At 46.1% G+C, this 17463-nt stretch overlaps 1 protein-coding gene across 3 annotated transcripts in view; it reads left to right on the forward strand.

Moving 5' to 3' along the window:
* Positions 1-17463, forward strand: part of TNS4 (tensin 4) — a 74209-nt gene that overhangs the window by 38413 nt on the left and 18333 nt on the right. For all 3 annotated transcript variants that reach the window (XM_069634562.1, XM_069634561.1, XM_069634563.1), the window contains exons 3-10: positions 4639-5077; positions 6067-6506; positions 7689-7775; positions 8462-8587; positions 9442-9534; positions 11010-11087; positions 11181-11252; positions 14080-14248. In XM_069634562.1, the coding sequence (XP_069490663.1) occupies positions 4639-5077; positions 6067-6506; positions 7689-7775; positions 8462-8587; positions 9442-9534; positions 11010-11087; positions 11181-11252; positions 14080-14248 (1504 nt within the window). The remainder of the gene's footprint in view (positions 1-4638; positions 5078-6066; positions 6507-7688; positions 7776-8461; positions 8588-9441; positions 9535-11009; positions 11088-11180; positions 11253-14079; positions 14249-17463) is intronic.

A 17463-nucleotide genomic window follows, 5' to 3' on the forward strand; every position in this document is an offset into this window, starting at 1 on the left:
AGTCAATTCCATGAATCGACGAAGGGAGGGTTTGCGCGCAGAATGGCCAGCAAAGTCCCTATTTTACTTACAAAGTATTCCATGAATCGGGTCCTACATCTCAGAAGATGGACGGTGTGTTTTGGATGGAGAGAAGCACATAGTGGGTAGGAATGTCCTTGGACAGTCAATGGGTAAGTAAAGAGCCAAACAACACCCACAAGTCGGATGTCCCTCCTCAAATCCAATCTCCGCCTTTCTGTTCTCCTGTGCAATACACGTGGTTTATAGGTGGCACTTGCACGCCACCTAGTAGCCAAAACTAAACACAACATTTTGTAGGAACACCCCAAACTTTCCACGCCACATATATAAGAGCACACTTGTTTATTTATGCTTGGACTCCCTATGTGCATTACACAATTGACGTGACATGGCTGGGCCTGCTGCACAGGAACTCCCCTACAACCCCAAGTTTGCAGGCTTGAACCCTCAGGGGCAACAATAGGAATATCAGATCTCCACAATGTTCTTTTACCCTTGAGATTTTCTTTTAAAGAAGAAGTCTATTTCGGATTCATGAACACATTTTTGTTCTCTTAAATTCCGATTCTGAATTGTGTCTTTTTTCACTTTTGATAACTGGGCTTTTTCCTGCATTCGGTTAGCGAAACACCTCTCATGACTAGGGGCTAGGGAATAGGTTTTATATTCATATGGTCTCCCTTATCATTTTACAGCTGTGCTGCGCTTAGAGGGTATCCAGTCATTTTACTAAAAATTAAAAAGAGTGGTAAGTTTCAGCGAAAGCCAAAATACCGAAAAATATTGAATATTTTAATTACATGTGTGTGTATATATATATATATATATATATATATATATATATATGATAGTGGGGTAAGGGGTTCAAATCGGTGGGGATGGGGTGGGGTTAAAAGGGTGAAAAAACAGGGGCTTGAGGTGGACCCCCCCCTAAATAAAATAAAACAACCTATATTTTTGGGGTATTTTGCCCACTCTGATTTTATGGTAAATTCCCATATAACCCCCTTAGAGGTCGCCTTATCATTAGAGCTTGCTATATACATGCATATATCAGACAGATTAGCTATATTGTATGCATCTGCATCACCAGATGCATGCTCTTTACACATCACAGCATCTAATTCAGGCCAAATACCAAGTGGGTTTCAAGTCTCTAGCAACCCCCCCCTCCCAACACCCACCTGTTGTGCTGTTCACTGAAGTCCCCACTCTCGCAACCTAGTAAAACACAGTGGTCTGGAAACTCCCGAATTCTGTCAGAACAGAGGCTCCCCAGATATGGGTGTAAACCTTAGATTTTTTTCTACGGGGGCAGAAGCAATTGTACCCAACCCGAGTTTGAAGCAACACATATTACAGCGCCTTTAGCCGAAGGAATTGCAACAAAAAAAAAACATTGGCTTTACATGCATGTCTAAACCTATAGTATCTCAGCAGCAGTGGCTTAACCTGCTGAGTTGCAATTGAATCATTCTGCTTTAGGAAACCCTTCATCTCCCAAACAGATTCGGCCTGCCCCCTGCCAACCACCTAATGATGGCAGAGTTGGTCCACTGATGAGGCAGCCTTCCCACTTTGAAGTGCAGAGCACTTGGTAATTTCGCACGATGCATCCTAACACTTCACGAAGCCTGCAGCCAGGGGAGCAGCTCTGCTACACCCCGTGTTTTAATTTTCATTTTTGGTTGTAGAATCTCCAGGGGGCAAGTAGACCCTCCTGTGCCCATGATTGACGGAGAACGGGGGCAGCTGCCCTCTCTGCCCATGTACTCCGCTCCTATGGGGATGCTTTGGCTTACAACTCCTATCTGCCTTGGCCATTATAGGAAACGGTGAAGGGTCATGGGATTAATTGGCCAAAACATCCGGAGAGCTGCAGGCTGCCTACCACTGAGATAGAACAAGCTGCAGCTATGGACCCTTGTTTGTGTGCCTAGCACCAACTAGTAGACGGGCTGGGTGGCGTGAGAAAAAGAAGAGCACGTGACACCAACCGTTTATGTAAAGAAGCAAAGCAGCGTGATGTCAGGGGGAGGGTTATTTTATATGACGTTGATGCCAGAACTATCCAGCTATTAGTTGTTTCCAGTGGTAAAGTTCACAAGATGGCTGCCATCCTGATGTGACATAGGTTCTACTTACCACTCGTGCATTAGTTTGGCATTTGATATAAGCAGCTAGTGAAACAACTGTGGAATGTGTGTCCCGGGAGAATAGCTCAGTGGCAACGTGCTCGCCTTGGAAGAAAAAGAGGACGAAGCAACACAGGTTCAATCCCTGGGTCTTAAATATGCAAATAAAAAACAATAACAAAAAAATCTGTAACAGCGCCTCGATGCCCCCGGGCTGTGTGAGCACTTTAAAAATGCAAATAAATAAATAGAATGTGTGGGGAGTTGTTTGCAGAATTTGCTAGTCTAGGGGGTCGTGCGGTTTGTTTCTGGGAAGAGTGACGTGGTTCTCTGTTTGCAGGAGAGGTCTTCTAGGGCAGGGGTCTGCACATTTCGTCTCTCTAGATGTTTTGGACGGGCCAGGACGGCAACTGCCGTGATCTCTCATTCTTGCTTCACTATGCTGGCAATGACTCATCGGGCCTCTAGGCCAAAACATCCAAAGCGTTTAAGATTGCATCCAATGTCATAGGGCAAGAGTGCAGATTCTTAGTTTTGGCCATAAGGTGGTGCTTTAGCGGAAACGAATGCATTGGAGCACAACTGGGAAGAGGTGGCATATGAGGAGGGATACAATGCTTCTAGTTGTTGTTTGGCTATTTACCCACCCATACACAGCCCATGACCATGCTAAACCCTATGGCCATTCCCACCCACTTCCTGCCCCTCCCTGCCCAACACACACCCTTCTGGGATCTCTTGGAGCTAACTAATCAATACTTATAATCAAACTTTGCCTGCCAGGTTCTTTTCAAAGCGATCTTCTGAGAGCTGATGGTGTAATTGGTGCTGGAAACACACTACTGGTGTGATAAACATTTCTTATCCAGGTCTGCCTTTAGCCGCTTGATTTATAAGCACTATGTGTGTCCTTGATTGAAGTCCTGTTAAAAACAAACATTAGCAAAGCCAATAATTTCGGCTTCTGTATAGGGACTATTTAGACATTTGCCAGGCACTGCTATCATATGTCCAGGTAGTGCCATTACAGCAATTCCTGACAGATACATTTCCCATATCTACACAAAAGCCAAAACAAATGGCTTTGCCAGTGCTTGTTCAGGATATTGAAAATGCAGTTAATATGGCCACACTATTTCATGTGTATTCAGAGCTCGTTTAATGCATTTTGCAATAAAGAAAATCATTCTTGAAGCAATTTGCTTGGCGTGTCTGTTATTGATGTCACAAAATAAGAGGCTTAATTTAATTATTTAATTTTTCAATGGATTATGTGGATTTGTATTGCAGCAGGAAGGTAGCGTGGCATCTTGGGGTTGACGGCTGACTGCACGGTTACTTTCACACAGTCACTTTCATGGTTGTGCATTTTTTTTAAAAGCAACCCTCTAGCATGGTGGTATTCAAGTTTGTTCATATGAAGGCCCCCTCCCCCTTTAGTAAAAGTGTAATTTTTGGCCCAAAGTATGTCCGGGGTCAGGGGAGGCAGCAGGCTCTTTAAATATAAACAGATGCCTACTGCTTATATTTCCTATTGAAAACGGTCACCTTAATCCTTTATTATATTGAACAGTTATCTTAATCCCGTGTTAAAGAGTCTCGGGCGCTCACCCCGTGACAGTTCAGGCCCCCCACTTTGAAGACCACTTCTTTAGCAGAAGGTCGCCGATCTTTGATTTCCGTGTGATTCTCATTAAAAAGAGAACCTTTTCTGTGTGGAGATTGTACTATTGTAGATCCTAAATACATTGCATTTTCCTGTGAAACGTTAAGGACATTTTAAAATGCAGACGACTTGCAGACTGGAGATTTGGTAAACTTACCTTACCATGAACACTTTAAACCATAATTCCCCGGATTGCCATTGATGTTGCAGTAATGAAACCATCTGAATTGCATGTTGCTGTTGCTGAAAGGTACACTTTTTACCAGGCTCTGTGCACTGTACAGGGCCGCCATGTTGGAAGGAATATCACAAGCAATCTTGGTTGTATTTGTCACCGCTCTAGTTCGCACTGTTTTCAAGGAATATCAGCATCCAAAGAGCTTAAGGTTGCATCCAATGTCATAGGGCAAGAGTGCAGACCTCTTTCTATGTCTACCGTAATTTACTTTTATCTATAGCTGTTTGCTTAATAGAGTCAGAAGCATGTCGCTAGTACTGAGAAGAGCACTCATATTTTAAAGGGCCTTCAGTTGTTATTAGAGCCCTGGCATGCACCTGTTATTTTAACCAGCCAGATACCTGCCAGATACCTGCTCTGGGAAATTTCAGTGCAACATGGCCACTCTCCACACAGCACATGCAAACACTGTTAAAAAAGTACCCTAAATTGTGGTATGGGAGTTTAGGTTCTTCAGAGCAAGTCCCTTATTAGCAAACTACAGTGTTATACAATGGAACAACTGTGTTATGTGAGTTAAGTGAGCATTCTACGAGGCCGTTCCTTCTTTTTAATTCACTGTTGATTAATTGTAGATGTGAAAGACATTGGTGAGCAGTCAGCCCGAGCTTGGTGTGAGGCAGCCAACCGGTGTCCCGTCAGCACTGCCACTCCGCCAAACTCTACCAAAAGTGAATGTATCCTGGTGTCCCGCGGAACCACTGGCGGGAACTGCACGGCCAACGGCAGCGTCATCTTCTCTGAAGGCTCCAGGCCCAACAGTCATGGAGGCAGCACCGGGTGGCAGAGCGAGCACCGCCATCCCTCTGTTAACAACAGCAGTGCACCCTGCCACCCGTTGGCGGACTGCGCGACCAGCATGCGCGAGAAGCAAGCACCGCAACCCCTGCTCTTCTCTCTGGGGCACAAGGGCACTTCAATGCCCTTAAACATCCCCGGGAACCAGGACAGATCCAGCTCCATGTCGGTGACATCTAACAGCCCGGGATCTGACACCAGTTACATGCACGGAAGGTAAGTGTAAACCTTGCTCCCTCGCCTAGATCAGCCTGCGGTACTCTAGGAAGAATACCTTTTGGTTGCTTGATTTTGCCAGTTGAATCTATGCACAAAGAGTGGCAAAGGGGCACATCTTATCATTTTAACGTAGAGCTTAGAACTCTTTTGCTTCCTTTGCATGTAACTTTTGTAGCACCCCATTGTTGAAAGAGGAAGTACACTATACATTAAACCAAAAACCTACAGGAAGGTATCCCCACCATTCCACTGTATCCTCACCCACCCAACCCAGAAAGTAAACACCTTTGGCTAAGTGTAATCGGGCGTTTGGTAGTGTGTTTGGTGGCCTGTTGTGAAATGATTTGGTAGTAGCAGCCTCCTTCCAGGTCAATAGGTACCCAGTCATCAGCACCCTCCAAAACTCTCCGACTTGCCCGCCAAAGCACCTAAAGAAACGCCATTCAATGCCCATTTGCACAATCCATGCCCCAAAACGTGATCTTCGATCCAACAACAAAGTGAACCATATTTGCCCAGAACATTCTGTGCTGCTTAATGGTTGGCTGATGTTTTGACAGAGCAAGAACCCAGCCATTGGCACGCAGTCCCCACCAATGTCCATGGCAACCCAACTGGCAAGCAGTAAGCCACTCAAAGCGCCCCTCCTCTGTCCTCTGTACTGCCACTCGCCCACCAGGGAGTTGGGACTTTGGTTGAAAAAGCCTTCTTATTTAAAAATGTGCCATTAATGCCCACACATTTTCTCCAGTGGACTGTTGAAGTCTGTGATTGCTACTTTTTCAGGGCTAGTGATTGCTTTAAGAGCTTCATCTTAAGGTCTTCTGTGTTGCTTTTCATTATCATTGCTGCTTGAGAAAAGTTACATTGTTTACAAAACTCTCATAATAAGCTTGTCATTCAGAATGCCATGATACACGTCATTCACCGCAGAGGCATGTGATGAAGGGTTCAAACAAAGCCTTTTTTCCTTTTCCTCTTTGTAGCACACATTCGTTATTTAGCGATAGTCCTGATCAGTTGGCCGGGAGGTATGCCGAAAGCCCTTTCGGAACAATGGGTACCTTTTCTAACCTGAACAGCCCATACGTACCCTCTCCCACGGTGCAGAGGAACTTCTTCAGCGACCAGACTCCTGGGATGCAAGGCCTACAGCATCCGCACTGCCCCCTAAAAATGACCCCCTGCGCATTACTCTCCAAGAAGGGCCATGCCAACAGCTGCCCACCCTCCCTTGTTGGCTCGACCGTTGACATCCCAATCCTTCTTGTCAATGGTTGCTCGGAACATTCGGAGGGGTTCGTCAACTCAACTAGAAGCAACCGCAGCACACTCCGAAGAAGAGGCTCCACCAACTGCAACTCAACATCAAGCACCGGCTCTTTAAACAAGACCATGTCAGATTCCCTGCTCTTCTCTTCAGACAGTAAGATACAAATATTTCAGTTTCATACAATATGCATATATGCTAAATGCTCCTGGTATTCATGGGTATCACACGTTTATTGCGCCTACAAAAGTACTGAATGCAACAATGCTGAACATGCTTTTCCAGATGTCGCTGCAATGATATGTGGGAGGGGGGTGGGAAGGGGGGTTAGGGTAATTCTTTAGGTAAGAGGAGCATGGGGGGGGGCAGTGGGGGCCTCCGCCGCATATAAAGACACAGAAAAAAATCTACATTTTTGAATTCTGAATTTTGTTTTTGCAATGGTCAGATACATCCGTATTAACGATGTAGACTGTTGGCCAGTGACCTGATTAGGTTGGGATGTTCCTGGTGACAGGCCACGTGATCCCAAGAAAGTGTTTCCTAAGGATAAGTGTGATGTTTTTGAGATGGCAAACGTTGGTGTTTATTGTGTTCTTTTTTATTTGTTTTTGTGGTGGGCCCCCCTCTCTCCTCCAGCAATGTCACAAAAAGAATCAAAGAGAAACTCAAACATTTGAAAATTTTATCCCTTTCTGTTTTGTTTTGAATGGTGTGGCTCGCCGTACTGCGCACCAATACGCCCCACTTTGTTTTCTTTTTAGATGTTCTTTTTTTTTGTAACCTATTTGCCTTTTTTGCTATTTGCACAACTCTTCCTATGCTCACCTGCCAGGAAAAGAAATAATGTGCATTTTGCCTGCTTGCTGAAAAATGGCACTCTTTGCATTGACAATATTGGCTAACTAAACTATTGTCTATATTGTATGTTGTTGTATTTGTGGACATTTTTCCAGCCATAATAACGCTGGGTTCCACTTTTTCATTCTGTGAGACTGGAATCAATGAGGCGTATTACAAATGTGCATTGAAGAATAGAACAAATTTGTTGTTCGGAGGCGCTGTACAAGATCCTTGCGTTACATTAAACCAAATGAAACTTCTTTTTCGGAAATGTTTATTTGTGGTTTTGGCTGCATTCGTGCAGTGAGTTAAGAAGGGAAGGGCTTAGCAAGAGTTGGGGCAATGCTAGAGGTGGTTCTCCAAGCAGGGGAAATGTCTGCTTTGTTAAGGTGGAACCCAGACTGCGCGGTGCGCTGCAGATTTCTTCTATTTCTGCAACCTATATTTTACTGGTTTTTCCAGTGCTTTCAACTCTTATTTTTCCAATTGTTATAGAGCCCGCCACAAATGACCAGCCCACCATGAAGTTTGTGACGGACACTTCCAAGTATTGGTTCAAACCTCACCTTAACCGTGACCAAGGTAATATGCAGGGCGCCTCACGGCTCTTCTTTTCAAGATCCCTCCTCCAGCCAAAACCCCTCGTGCTCCATCCTCTACTCTGTGCTATCCTGGAACGGCATTGTACATAGGAGCCTGGTAGTGCTGCAGAACCAAGTGATCTTTTATGGCAATCAGGGTCCTCTATCTTCTGGCCTGAGCCAGTTCTACAATTAGTTAATTAAAAACAGCTACTTAGAGTGCCACCAGCTGAATAGCACCTGGGCACCTTTGTGGAACTACAAAAATCAAATGTATGCTCAAAATAAGCAGGGTGGGGGCGCCAAAGTGGCACTTTGTTTCGGGCTGCACAAATTATTTCAGCATCCCTGGTTATGGCCACCGATGTACTCGTCCGATTTTCGCTCTCTGTCCGCAATCCTCCCACCAAATCAGACAATCTGATAATCAATTTTTCCAATGTTTGGTGGTCATTGGCTCCTCCAATTTCCTTTCAGGCACACATCTTCTGCTTTTTGTCATTTGCTATGATTTTTGGTTTTGATTCAATCGTTTTTCCTCTCCACACTCCCTTCATTGTTATTAGTGTGAGTCCGTGGCTAGTCTACAGAAATGGGCTGAGTGAATCGGCCTGACCTGCCATCATTATTGGTGTCACGACAGCAGCTGTGTATTATTCACAACACTCAATCGCTCTTGTTTTGCAGTGGTGGAGTGCTTGATGGGCAAGGAGCCGGGTGCCTTCATTATTCGTGACAGCACTTCCTACCGGGGCTCCTTCGGATTGGCCATGAAGGTTCCATTCTCGCCATCTGCTGCCAACAGCAAATCAGGTATCACAAGTGCCCACAAATTGCTGCCAAACTTTAATACTGCACCTTTCGGGGAGTCACAGCCTTATTTTTTATAAAAACAGGAAACAAATAAGTGCATCTGTGTAATTTGGAATTTGCACATGACTTCCACTCTTGATCAGCTCTCTGTGGTATAAAATACAACTCGCTAACAGGAGCTTTACAAACTTCAGACAAGCAGAAGCACATGTTCAGGTTTGAAAGTCAGACATTTTGTAAAACATGGCAGTAAGAGCAGAAGATTTCATGCAGTCATATAATCACTCATTATATATACATTATTGTAGCGCACTTAAAAATGTGCTTACCTTTTTACTATTTGTTGGGGCCACTTGTGTAAACGAAAACTATGAAGAGAGTGACCTCTAAGCACTTCCCTGTAACATGGACATAAGGCAGAGTGATGAGTGTTAACTTACAACACGCATGAAAACAATCCATTCTTCTGCAAAAGTTTGTTTTAAAGCTTGAACACATTCACAAACATTAACTGTTAACTGGGCAAGCCACTGAATACACCGAAATAAGGACTCACTTGACTGACATGACTATCAAGCCCAATATGCATTTAAAGGTTTCCTTTTATTGTGCTTTAGTTTTTTCCAGCCATGTAGCTGTAGTCCCATGTGTGTGTTCACTTTCTGGCTGATTTCTGTGGTAGTGTCAGCGCTAAATCAAGAGTCCATCACATAACAGCGATGGGTGACGCGTTCACGTCACTGTGTCGCGTGCCCTTATTGCGCGTCATTGTATTGCATTCATATACATTCAATGAGATACACATACAAATATTATCTGTTGCTGCTCACTCACTTTGTTTTTGTTTTCGCAAGATGAGGAGTCCAGCGCTCACATCCGGCATTTCCTCATAGAGTCTTCGCCAAAAGGGGTTCACCTGAAAGGAGCTTCCAACGAGCCCTATTTTGGTAAGAGGAGAGAGATGTTGGCGCCAATATGTTCATACACACAGTGGACATTAATCGTCCGTTGGCTCCGGCCCCTTTCACTGGCTATCATGCTGCTGCTGCAGTTCCCCTAAATGAAAATGAGTCCAAACTGAATGACTTAAGAGTGAAATAGAGGCATGGCGTTGCTCTTGTCCCTAGTCTCTTTAAACGTGGACTACATCTGCTTATTGTTTGAAGCACAGACTCAATGACTTCTTAGAGTGCCACAGGTGATGGGTAGTTGCTGTCCTTCTGCAGACTTGGAGGGACTGTTGAGGGATGGTGGGTCCACTCTGCTTTTAACTGGAAGCCATATTTCCCCTCCTTTTTGCCTTGCATTTGGCACATCTTCTGTGTAGCTTTTATTATGTATATTCCCATGAGTCTTTGCCCCCTCTGTCCATTAAAAATAAGTTTGAATTGGATGGACCCAGTGGCATCACTTCAGTAAAATCATATGGGTAGCAGAAGTGACATCCTAAATCCTTTGACCTCCTCCACCACCACCCCCAAGACATAGCAGGAAGTCATCTCACATAAGACATGTGGCCAATTGTGGTCCATTGTATTCCTTTATTCTTTTTTTTAAAGTCATCCGTCTCGGGAGGATAGCTTAGCGGCAATGTGCTCACCTTGGAAGCGAGATGACACAGAGTAACACAGGTTCGATCCCCGTGTCCGCGCTTAGAAACGTCTGGGTATTAAGCACGTTACAAATAACCTATCATATCATATCTTTATTGACAATTGGACACAGCAGCATGCTCACAAAAGTGGTTGATAACAGCAAGTAAAAACAATCGCTACCAACCGTACCACAAAACTCAGACATCATTTTAGCATATTGGTGTTTTCATTTGTTAAACTTCAATGGATGCAAAGAGTCTGCAGGGTTGCATGCAGCAACCGTGCAGTTGCTACCATACCTATCCCAGAATGCACCTTGATTGATTTTGCTTTTTATTTGGCTATAGCCTGGCTTTGCCACCCCTGACTCACCAGATGTTTGGGCTACACATTTTCATCATCCCCAACCAGCTTAGTGAATCGTGAGAGATTTTTTCAGTTGTAATCCAACACATCTGGAGAGCACTAAGATGCCGGCTGCTGAGCTATGCTGGCAGTGTAGCTCTGTAACCCAGCAATGTTCCTGAGCGGTCTATGAAATTTGGCACAGAGTATGTGGCTGTGGGTGGAATTTTCAAAGAGAAATAGAGGTAGGGGGCGGAATGTTACCAAATGCAACTCTTCCAGGGAGGCAGATTGCTGAATGTATGCCCAATAACAAGCAATATTTGTGAAGGCAAATGTAGTATCAGAATTCCAAAAGCCTTGGGTCAACCACAATGGTCCAATAAGATTGAGCGGGGAGCTATGCATCGTACAGTGTTGCAACAGGCAGGATAATGAGCAGACTGGATATGTGTGATGTAATGTGCCTCTTCTGGTCCTAGGGAGCCTGTCTGCGTTGGTGTACCAGCATGCCATCACGCCTTTGTCCTTACCCTGCAAACTGGCCATTCCCAGAAAAGGTAAGCTACTGAGACCCGCGTCGCAGCGAAGAGAGGTGAGCGAGACATTGTAGAGAAACCCTAAACCACTTGTGTGTTGTGTCGTCTTGGCAGATTTTACGGAAGGAGACAGCAGCCCTGAAACGTCCCCAGAATCGGCAGTTCTTGACCTGAAAAGAATGGCGGGTGAGTAAAGGAACAAACATAAATGTGATGGACAGCAATAATGTTGTGTTTTTATATAGCACTTTATCCCAGACTGCTCCAACTTCTATGCGAGTACCAACACATGTTAGTATTACCCCATTTTGAATGCCACTTCATTTATTGGTCTTGGAAGGACGAAACTAAGTCAACCATGTGGCGGGATCAAAACTTGGGAAGTGCAGCTATCTTCATGCTAGACACCAACGCTTTACTTGTGCAGCTATCCATCGATGAAGCAAGAAAAGATTGAATTCCTTTATAAAAACGTCCATTTTCTTTTGTTAGCTTTCCATTCCATCAATTTTTAGTCCATCTGTGACATTGCAGAAGGAATAGACAATATGAAACCAGTCTTGGTTCTAGCAGAAAAGGTTCAGACCTGCCCAAACTGCCAGGTCATACCTCTCTTTATGGCAACTCAAGAAAAACCAAACCCGTCTCTGCCTTTTTCTATATGGGCTAGTTCTTTATAGGGTGAAACCAAATCTTCTGTAATGGTACAGATGAGCAAAAAAGTGTTGGACTAAAAAAGATGCCAAGATGGATTCCCGTTGGTAATGCCTGATTCAAATATTTATATTTACCGCGTTTTGGATGTTGTTCTCGAATAACCGAGGAGATTCTCTTACACCCTCCAAGCTGAGGCATTACCCGATAGGACAGGGGGTGCCCATGATCCTTGAACGGTTTACGGCCATTGTTGCTTCCAATGAGTGATGCTTGAGTGGTCTAGTAAGAAGAACTAAAGTGCTATTAGAGGAACATAATCGCCCGTCACAGGTCGATTTGATCTGCTGCAGTATTTGAAATATAGACCAAGGAAAGGGCTGATTGTGTTGACCCACTGAATAGTCACATACATTCGGGTTTCAGAATGAGCAGCAATTATTCAAATAAATACCTCTTAAATTCTTTAAATGTATATTCTTTCCATACAAGTTTAAAGAGGATATCTTTAGAACTACTGGATTTGGCATGTTGGCAATTGGACAAGTCCAGACCACTACCATTAGGACATAAGCGTTAACTAAGTTAAAAGGGTTTCTGTCACGCTTACCAGGAGACCGGGGTTCACCGTTCGCGCTCCCCCTCCCTGGCGCCTCTACCCACGCTTCCGCGTTTGGGGAGGCGCAGGGGGGAGAGCTCCAGGGACAGGGGCGGCGGCTCCGCGGCGCTTGCTTCGGGGACCGCAATTACGGCCCCGCGCATGCGCCGTGGGGGCGGCCGCCGAAGCCTGGAGCAGCTTGCTGCTCAAGCCTCATTCTGAGGCCGCCGGCGCCTGGCAACCATCGGGCTTGCGCTCCAGGCCTCGCAGGCGCCGGCGGCCCATAAAGGGGAGGGCGCGGTCGGGAACAGATCGCGTCTCAACGCGTTCTGTTCCGGATCGTGTCCTCGCCTTTCCCCGCGCTACCAGTTAGCTCCAGTCTTGTTTTTTCCCTGCTTCTCAGTCCTTACCTCCTTCCCTGCCGGTCCTCTCCCTCCTGCTGCCGGGGTTCTCCTGGCTCCTCTCTCTGGTCCAGTTTCTCTCCTTCTGGGTTCCTCCCTATTCAGCCCTGGTTCTCAGCCCTCTTTCCTCCCTATCTTTGGCCTGGCTATTCTGGGTTCTCCTGTGCCATTCTTTGGATCCTCATCCTCCCAGCTTCCCCTGCCTGCTACGGGTGTGGCCTCCCACACCTTGGACTTTGCTCCTCAACACCCATTGCCTGCTACGGGTGTGGCCTCCCACACCTTGGACTTTGCTTCTCAGCACCCATTGCCTGCTACGGGTGTGGCCTCCCACACCTTGGACTTAGCTCCTCAGCACCCATTGCCTGCTACGGGTGTGGCCTCCCACACCTTGGACTTTGCTTCTCGGCACCCATTGTCTGCTACGGGTGTGGCCTCCCACACCTTGGACTTTGCTTCTCAGCACCCATTGCCTGCTACGGGTGCGGCCTTCCACACCTTTGGACTCAGTTTCTCAGCACCCATTGCCTGTTACGGGTGTGGCCTCCCACACCTTTGGACTTTGCTTCTCATCATCCATTGCCAGCTGTGAGTGTGGCCTTCCACACCTTGGGACTCTAACTTCACCTCAAGGATTCCCTCCTACCACTTCTTCGGTTAACGCCGTGCAGAACTGCCATCTCTGCAACCTGGTTGTGGCATTGGGAATCGGTTCATCTTCCACCCAGTTCCCATTCAGGGTGGAGGAAGGGCTGGTTGCTTGTGTTACCAAGTCTTCCCGTCAGTCTGGCTGCCCCGTCGAGATCATCCAGAAATACAGGTACGCAGCATTCCCGTGATCTCCATCTTAACAGTTTCTGAAAGCAGTGGGTCAGCGCTCCAGAGCTGTCTCCAGTACATTGTGAATGGGGCCTGGTGTTGATTAAAAGTCATGTCCACGTTAGCTCTGTTGAAAAAAATACACTGCGGTGTAAAACCTGCCTTTTGAACGAACATTGTTTGATCCATTGAAATTTTGAGAAATCTTGAATACATTCTAATTTCATTTGTAAACTTTGTGGGGTAGCAAAGAGTGTAAGGTGCAAGGCTATGCCAATTTCGTAATGTTGAAAGTGTAGGAATGTGGGTGATTGCATGGCCTGAAATAAAATTATTTTGCCTCAATAAAAAATTTGAGATATCCTGAAATCATTTTCATGTAACTTGTTAACTTTGGGAGGGAGCAAAGGGTACAAATCTGAAACTGGTGGCCTGCCTGAAAAATCTCTAGATTTCCCCATAGGTTGGTCTGCCGCTCCACACACTAAATGACAAGCTGAAAGCTTGACCCAGACCTTGTTTAACATTTGTGTCCTTGCAGCCTGCAACGTTTTATACCTGACCTCTGTCTGCATGGAGACCCTGACGGGCAGCGCGGCCGTGCAGAAAGCAGTCTCCACCACCTTAAAGATGGAGGCGCTGCCTATGCCAACTATCGTCCACTTCAAGGCAACAGACCAAGGGATAACCCTGACCGACGTCCAGAGGAAGTAAGTGATCTTTGTGCCAACATTAACCCATAGAATAGGAGCCAAAGTTGAGAGCCATTTTCCAAATCAGCTGTAAAGTAGTGGGGCATAAACATATCTGTCTGACGTGTGGTGACATAAAGACCTACACGAAAATTGCTTCCACTCAGGGGGCACAAGCACTTAAACATGCACGACAACTGGGAAGCATAAGTTGAGTTCTTGTAGGCTCACATTTTCTGTCCGGTTCTTGGGCTAGCAGTGTAACTATTGCTCTTACTTAGTTTTACCACCACCCTTGCTTGACATGGACACCTAGCCCATTCTTCCCTCACTAAGTTAATTGTTGCCTGGCCCATTCTTCACTGACCAGCTTCATGGTCGCCTAGCCCATTTGTGAAGGACCAGCGCCATAGTCATCTGGCCCATTCTTCACTAACCAGCTTCATGGACGCCTAGTCCATTCTTCACTGACCAGCTTCATGATCACCTAGCCCATTCTTCACTGACCAGCTTCATTGTCTCCTGACCCATTCTTCACTGACCAGCTGCATGGTCACGTAATCCATTCTTCGCTGACCAGCTTCATGGTCACCTAGCCCATTCTTCACTGGCACTGCTACATGGTCACCTAGCCCATTCTTCACTGACCAGCATCTTGGTCACCTAGCCCATTCTTCACTGACCAGCATCATGGTAGTCTAGCCCATTCTTCACTGACCAGCTTCATAGCCGCCAAGCCCATTCTTCACGGACCAGCTTCATAGCCCCCAAGCCCATTCTTCACAGACCAGCTTCATGGTCGCTGTGCCCATTCTTCACTGACCAGCATCATTGTCGCCTAGCCCATTCTTCACTGACCAGCATCATTCTCACCTAGCCCATTCTTCACGGACCAACTTCATGGTCATCTAGCCCATTCTTCAGACCAGCTTCATGGTCGCCTAGCCCATTCTTCACTGACCAGCATCATGGTTGCCTATTCTTCACTGGTCAGCTTCATAGCCGCCAAGCCCATTCTTCACGGACTTCCATCCCATTCTTCACTGACCAGCATCGTCACCTAACCTATTCTTCACTGACCAGCTTCATGGTCACATTGCCCATTCTTCACTGACCAGAATCATGGCCGCCAAGCTCATTTTTCACTGACCAGCTTCATGGTTGCCTTGCCCATTATTCACTGACCAGCATCATTGTCACCTAGCCCATTCTTCACTGATCAGCATCATTGTCACCTAGCCCATTTTTCACTGATCAGCTTCATGGTCACCTAGCCCATTCTTCACTGACCAGCATCATTGTCACCTAGCCCATTCTTCACTGATCAGCATCATACTCGCCTAGCCCATTCTTCACTGATCAGCATCATTGTCACCTAGCCCATTCTTCACTGATCAGCATCGTCACCTAGCCCATTCTTCACTGATCAGCTTCATGGTCACCTAGCCCATTCTTCACTGACCAGCATCATTGTCACCTAGCCCATTCTTCACTGATCAGCATCATACTCGCCTAGCCCATTCTTCACTGATCAGCATCATACTCGCCTAGCCCATTCTTCACTGATCAGCATCATTGTCACCTAGCCCATTCTTCACTTAAAAGCATCATTGTCACCTAGCCCATTCTTCACTGATCAGCATCATTGTCACCTAGCCCATTCTTCACTTAAAAGCATCATGCTCGCCTAGCCCATTCGTCACTTACCAGCATCATGGTTGCTTAGCCCATTCTTCACTGACCAGCTTCATGGTCGCCTAGCCCATTCTTCACTGACCAGCTTCATGGTCATCTAGCCCATTCTTCAATGACCAGCATCATTGTCACCTAGCCCATTCTTCACTTAAAAGCATCATGGTTGCTTAGCCCATTCTTCAATGACCAGCATCATGGTTGCTTAGCCCATTCTTCACTGACCAGCTTCATGGTCACCTAGCCCATTCTTCAATGACCAGCTTCATGGTCACCTAGCCCATTCTTCAATGACCAGCATCATGGTCACCTAGCCCATTCTTCAATGACCAGCATCATGGTTGCTTAGCCCATTCTTCACTGACCAGCTTCATGGTCACCTAGCCCATTCTTCAATGACCAGCATCATTGTCACCTAGCCCATTCTTCACTGATCAGCATCATACTCGCCTAGCCCATTCTTCACTGACCAGCATCATTGTCACCTAGCCCATTCTTCACTGATAAGCATCATTGTCACCTAGCCCATTCTTCACTTAAAAGCATCATGGTTGCTTAGCCCATTCTTCAATGACCAGCTTCATGGTCACCTAGCCCATTCTTCACTGACCAGCTTCATGGTCGCCTAGCCCATTCTTCAATGACCAGCATCATGGTCACCTAGCCCATTCTTCACTTAAAAGCATCATGCTCGCCTAGCCCATTCGTCACTTACCAGCATCATGGTTGCTTAGCCCGTTCTTCAATGACCAGCTTCATGGTCGCCTAGCCCATTCTTCACTGACCAGCATCATGGTCACCTAGCCCATTCTTCACTGACCAGCTTCATGGTCATCTAGCCCATTCTTCAATGACCAGCATCATTGTCACCTAGCCCATTCTTCACTTAAAAGCATCATGCTCGCCTAGCCCATTCGTCACTTACCAGCATCATGGTTGCTTAGCCCATTCTTCACTGACCAGCTTCATGGTCGCCTAGCCCATTCTTCACTGACCAGCTTCATGGTCATCTAGCCCATTCTTCAATGACCAGCATCATTGTCACCTAGCCCATTCTTCACTTAAAAGCATCATGGTTGCTTAGCCCATTCTTCAATGACCAGCATCATGGTTGCTTAGCCCATTCTTCACTGACCAGCTTCATGGTCACCTAGCCCATTCTTCAATGACCAGCTTCATGGTCACCTAGCCCATTCTTCAATGACCAGCATCATGGTCACCTAGCCCATTCTTCAATGACCAGCATCATGGTTGCTTAGCCCATTCTTCACTGACCAGCTTCATGGTCACCTAGCCCATTCTTCAATGACCAGCATCATTGTCACCTAGCCCATTCTTCACTGATAAGCATCATTGTCACCTAGCCCATTCTTCACTTAAAAGCATCATGGTTGCTTAGCCCATTCTTCAATGACCAGCTTCATGGTCACCTAGCCCATTCTTCACTGACCAGCTTCATGGTCGCCTAGCCCATTCTTCAATGACCAGCATCATGGTCACCTAGCCCATTCTTCACTTAAAAGCATCATGCTCGCCTAGCC

The sequence above is a fragment of the Ambystoma mexicanum genome, chromosome 13, assembly GCF_040938575.1.
Source record: "Ambystoma mexicanum isolate Mex_15411 chromosome 13, UKY_AmexF1_1, whole genome shotgun sequence".
Taxonomy (NCBI): domain Eukaryota; kingdom Metazoa; phylum Chordata; class Amphibia; order Caudata; family Ambystomatidae; genus Ambystoma; species Ambystoma mexicanum.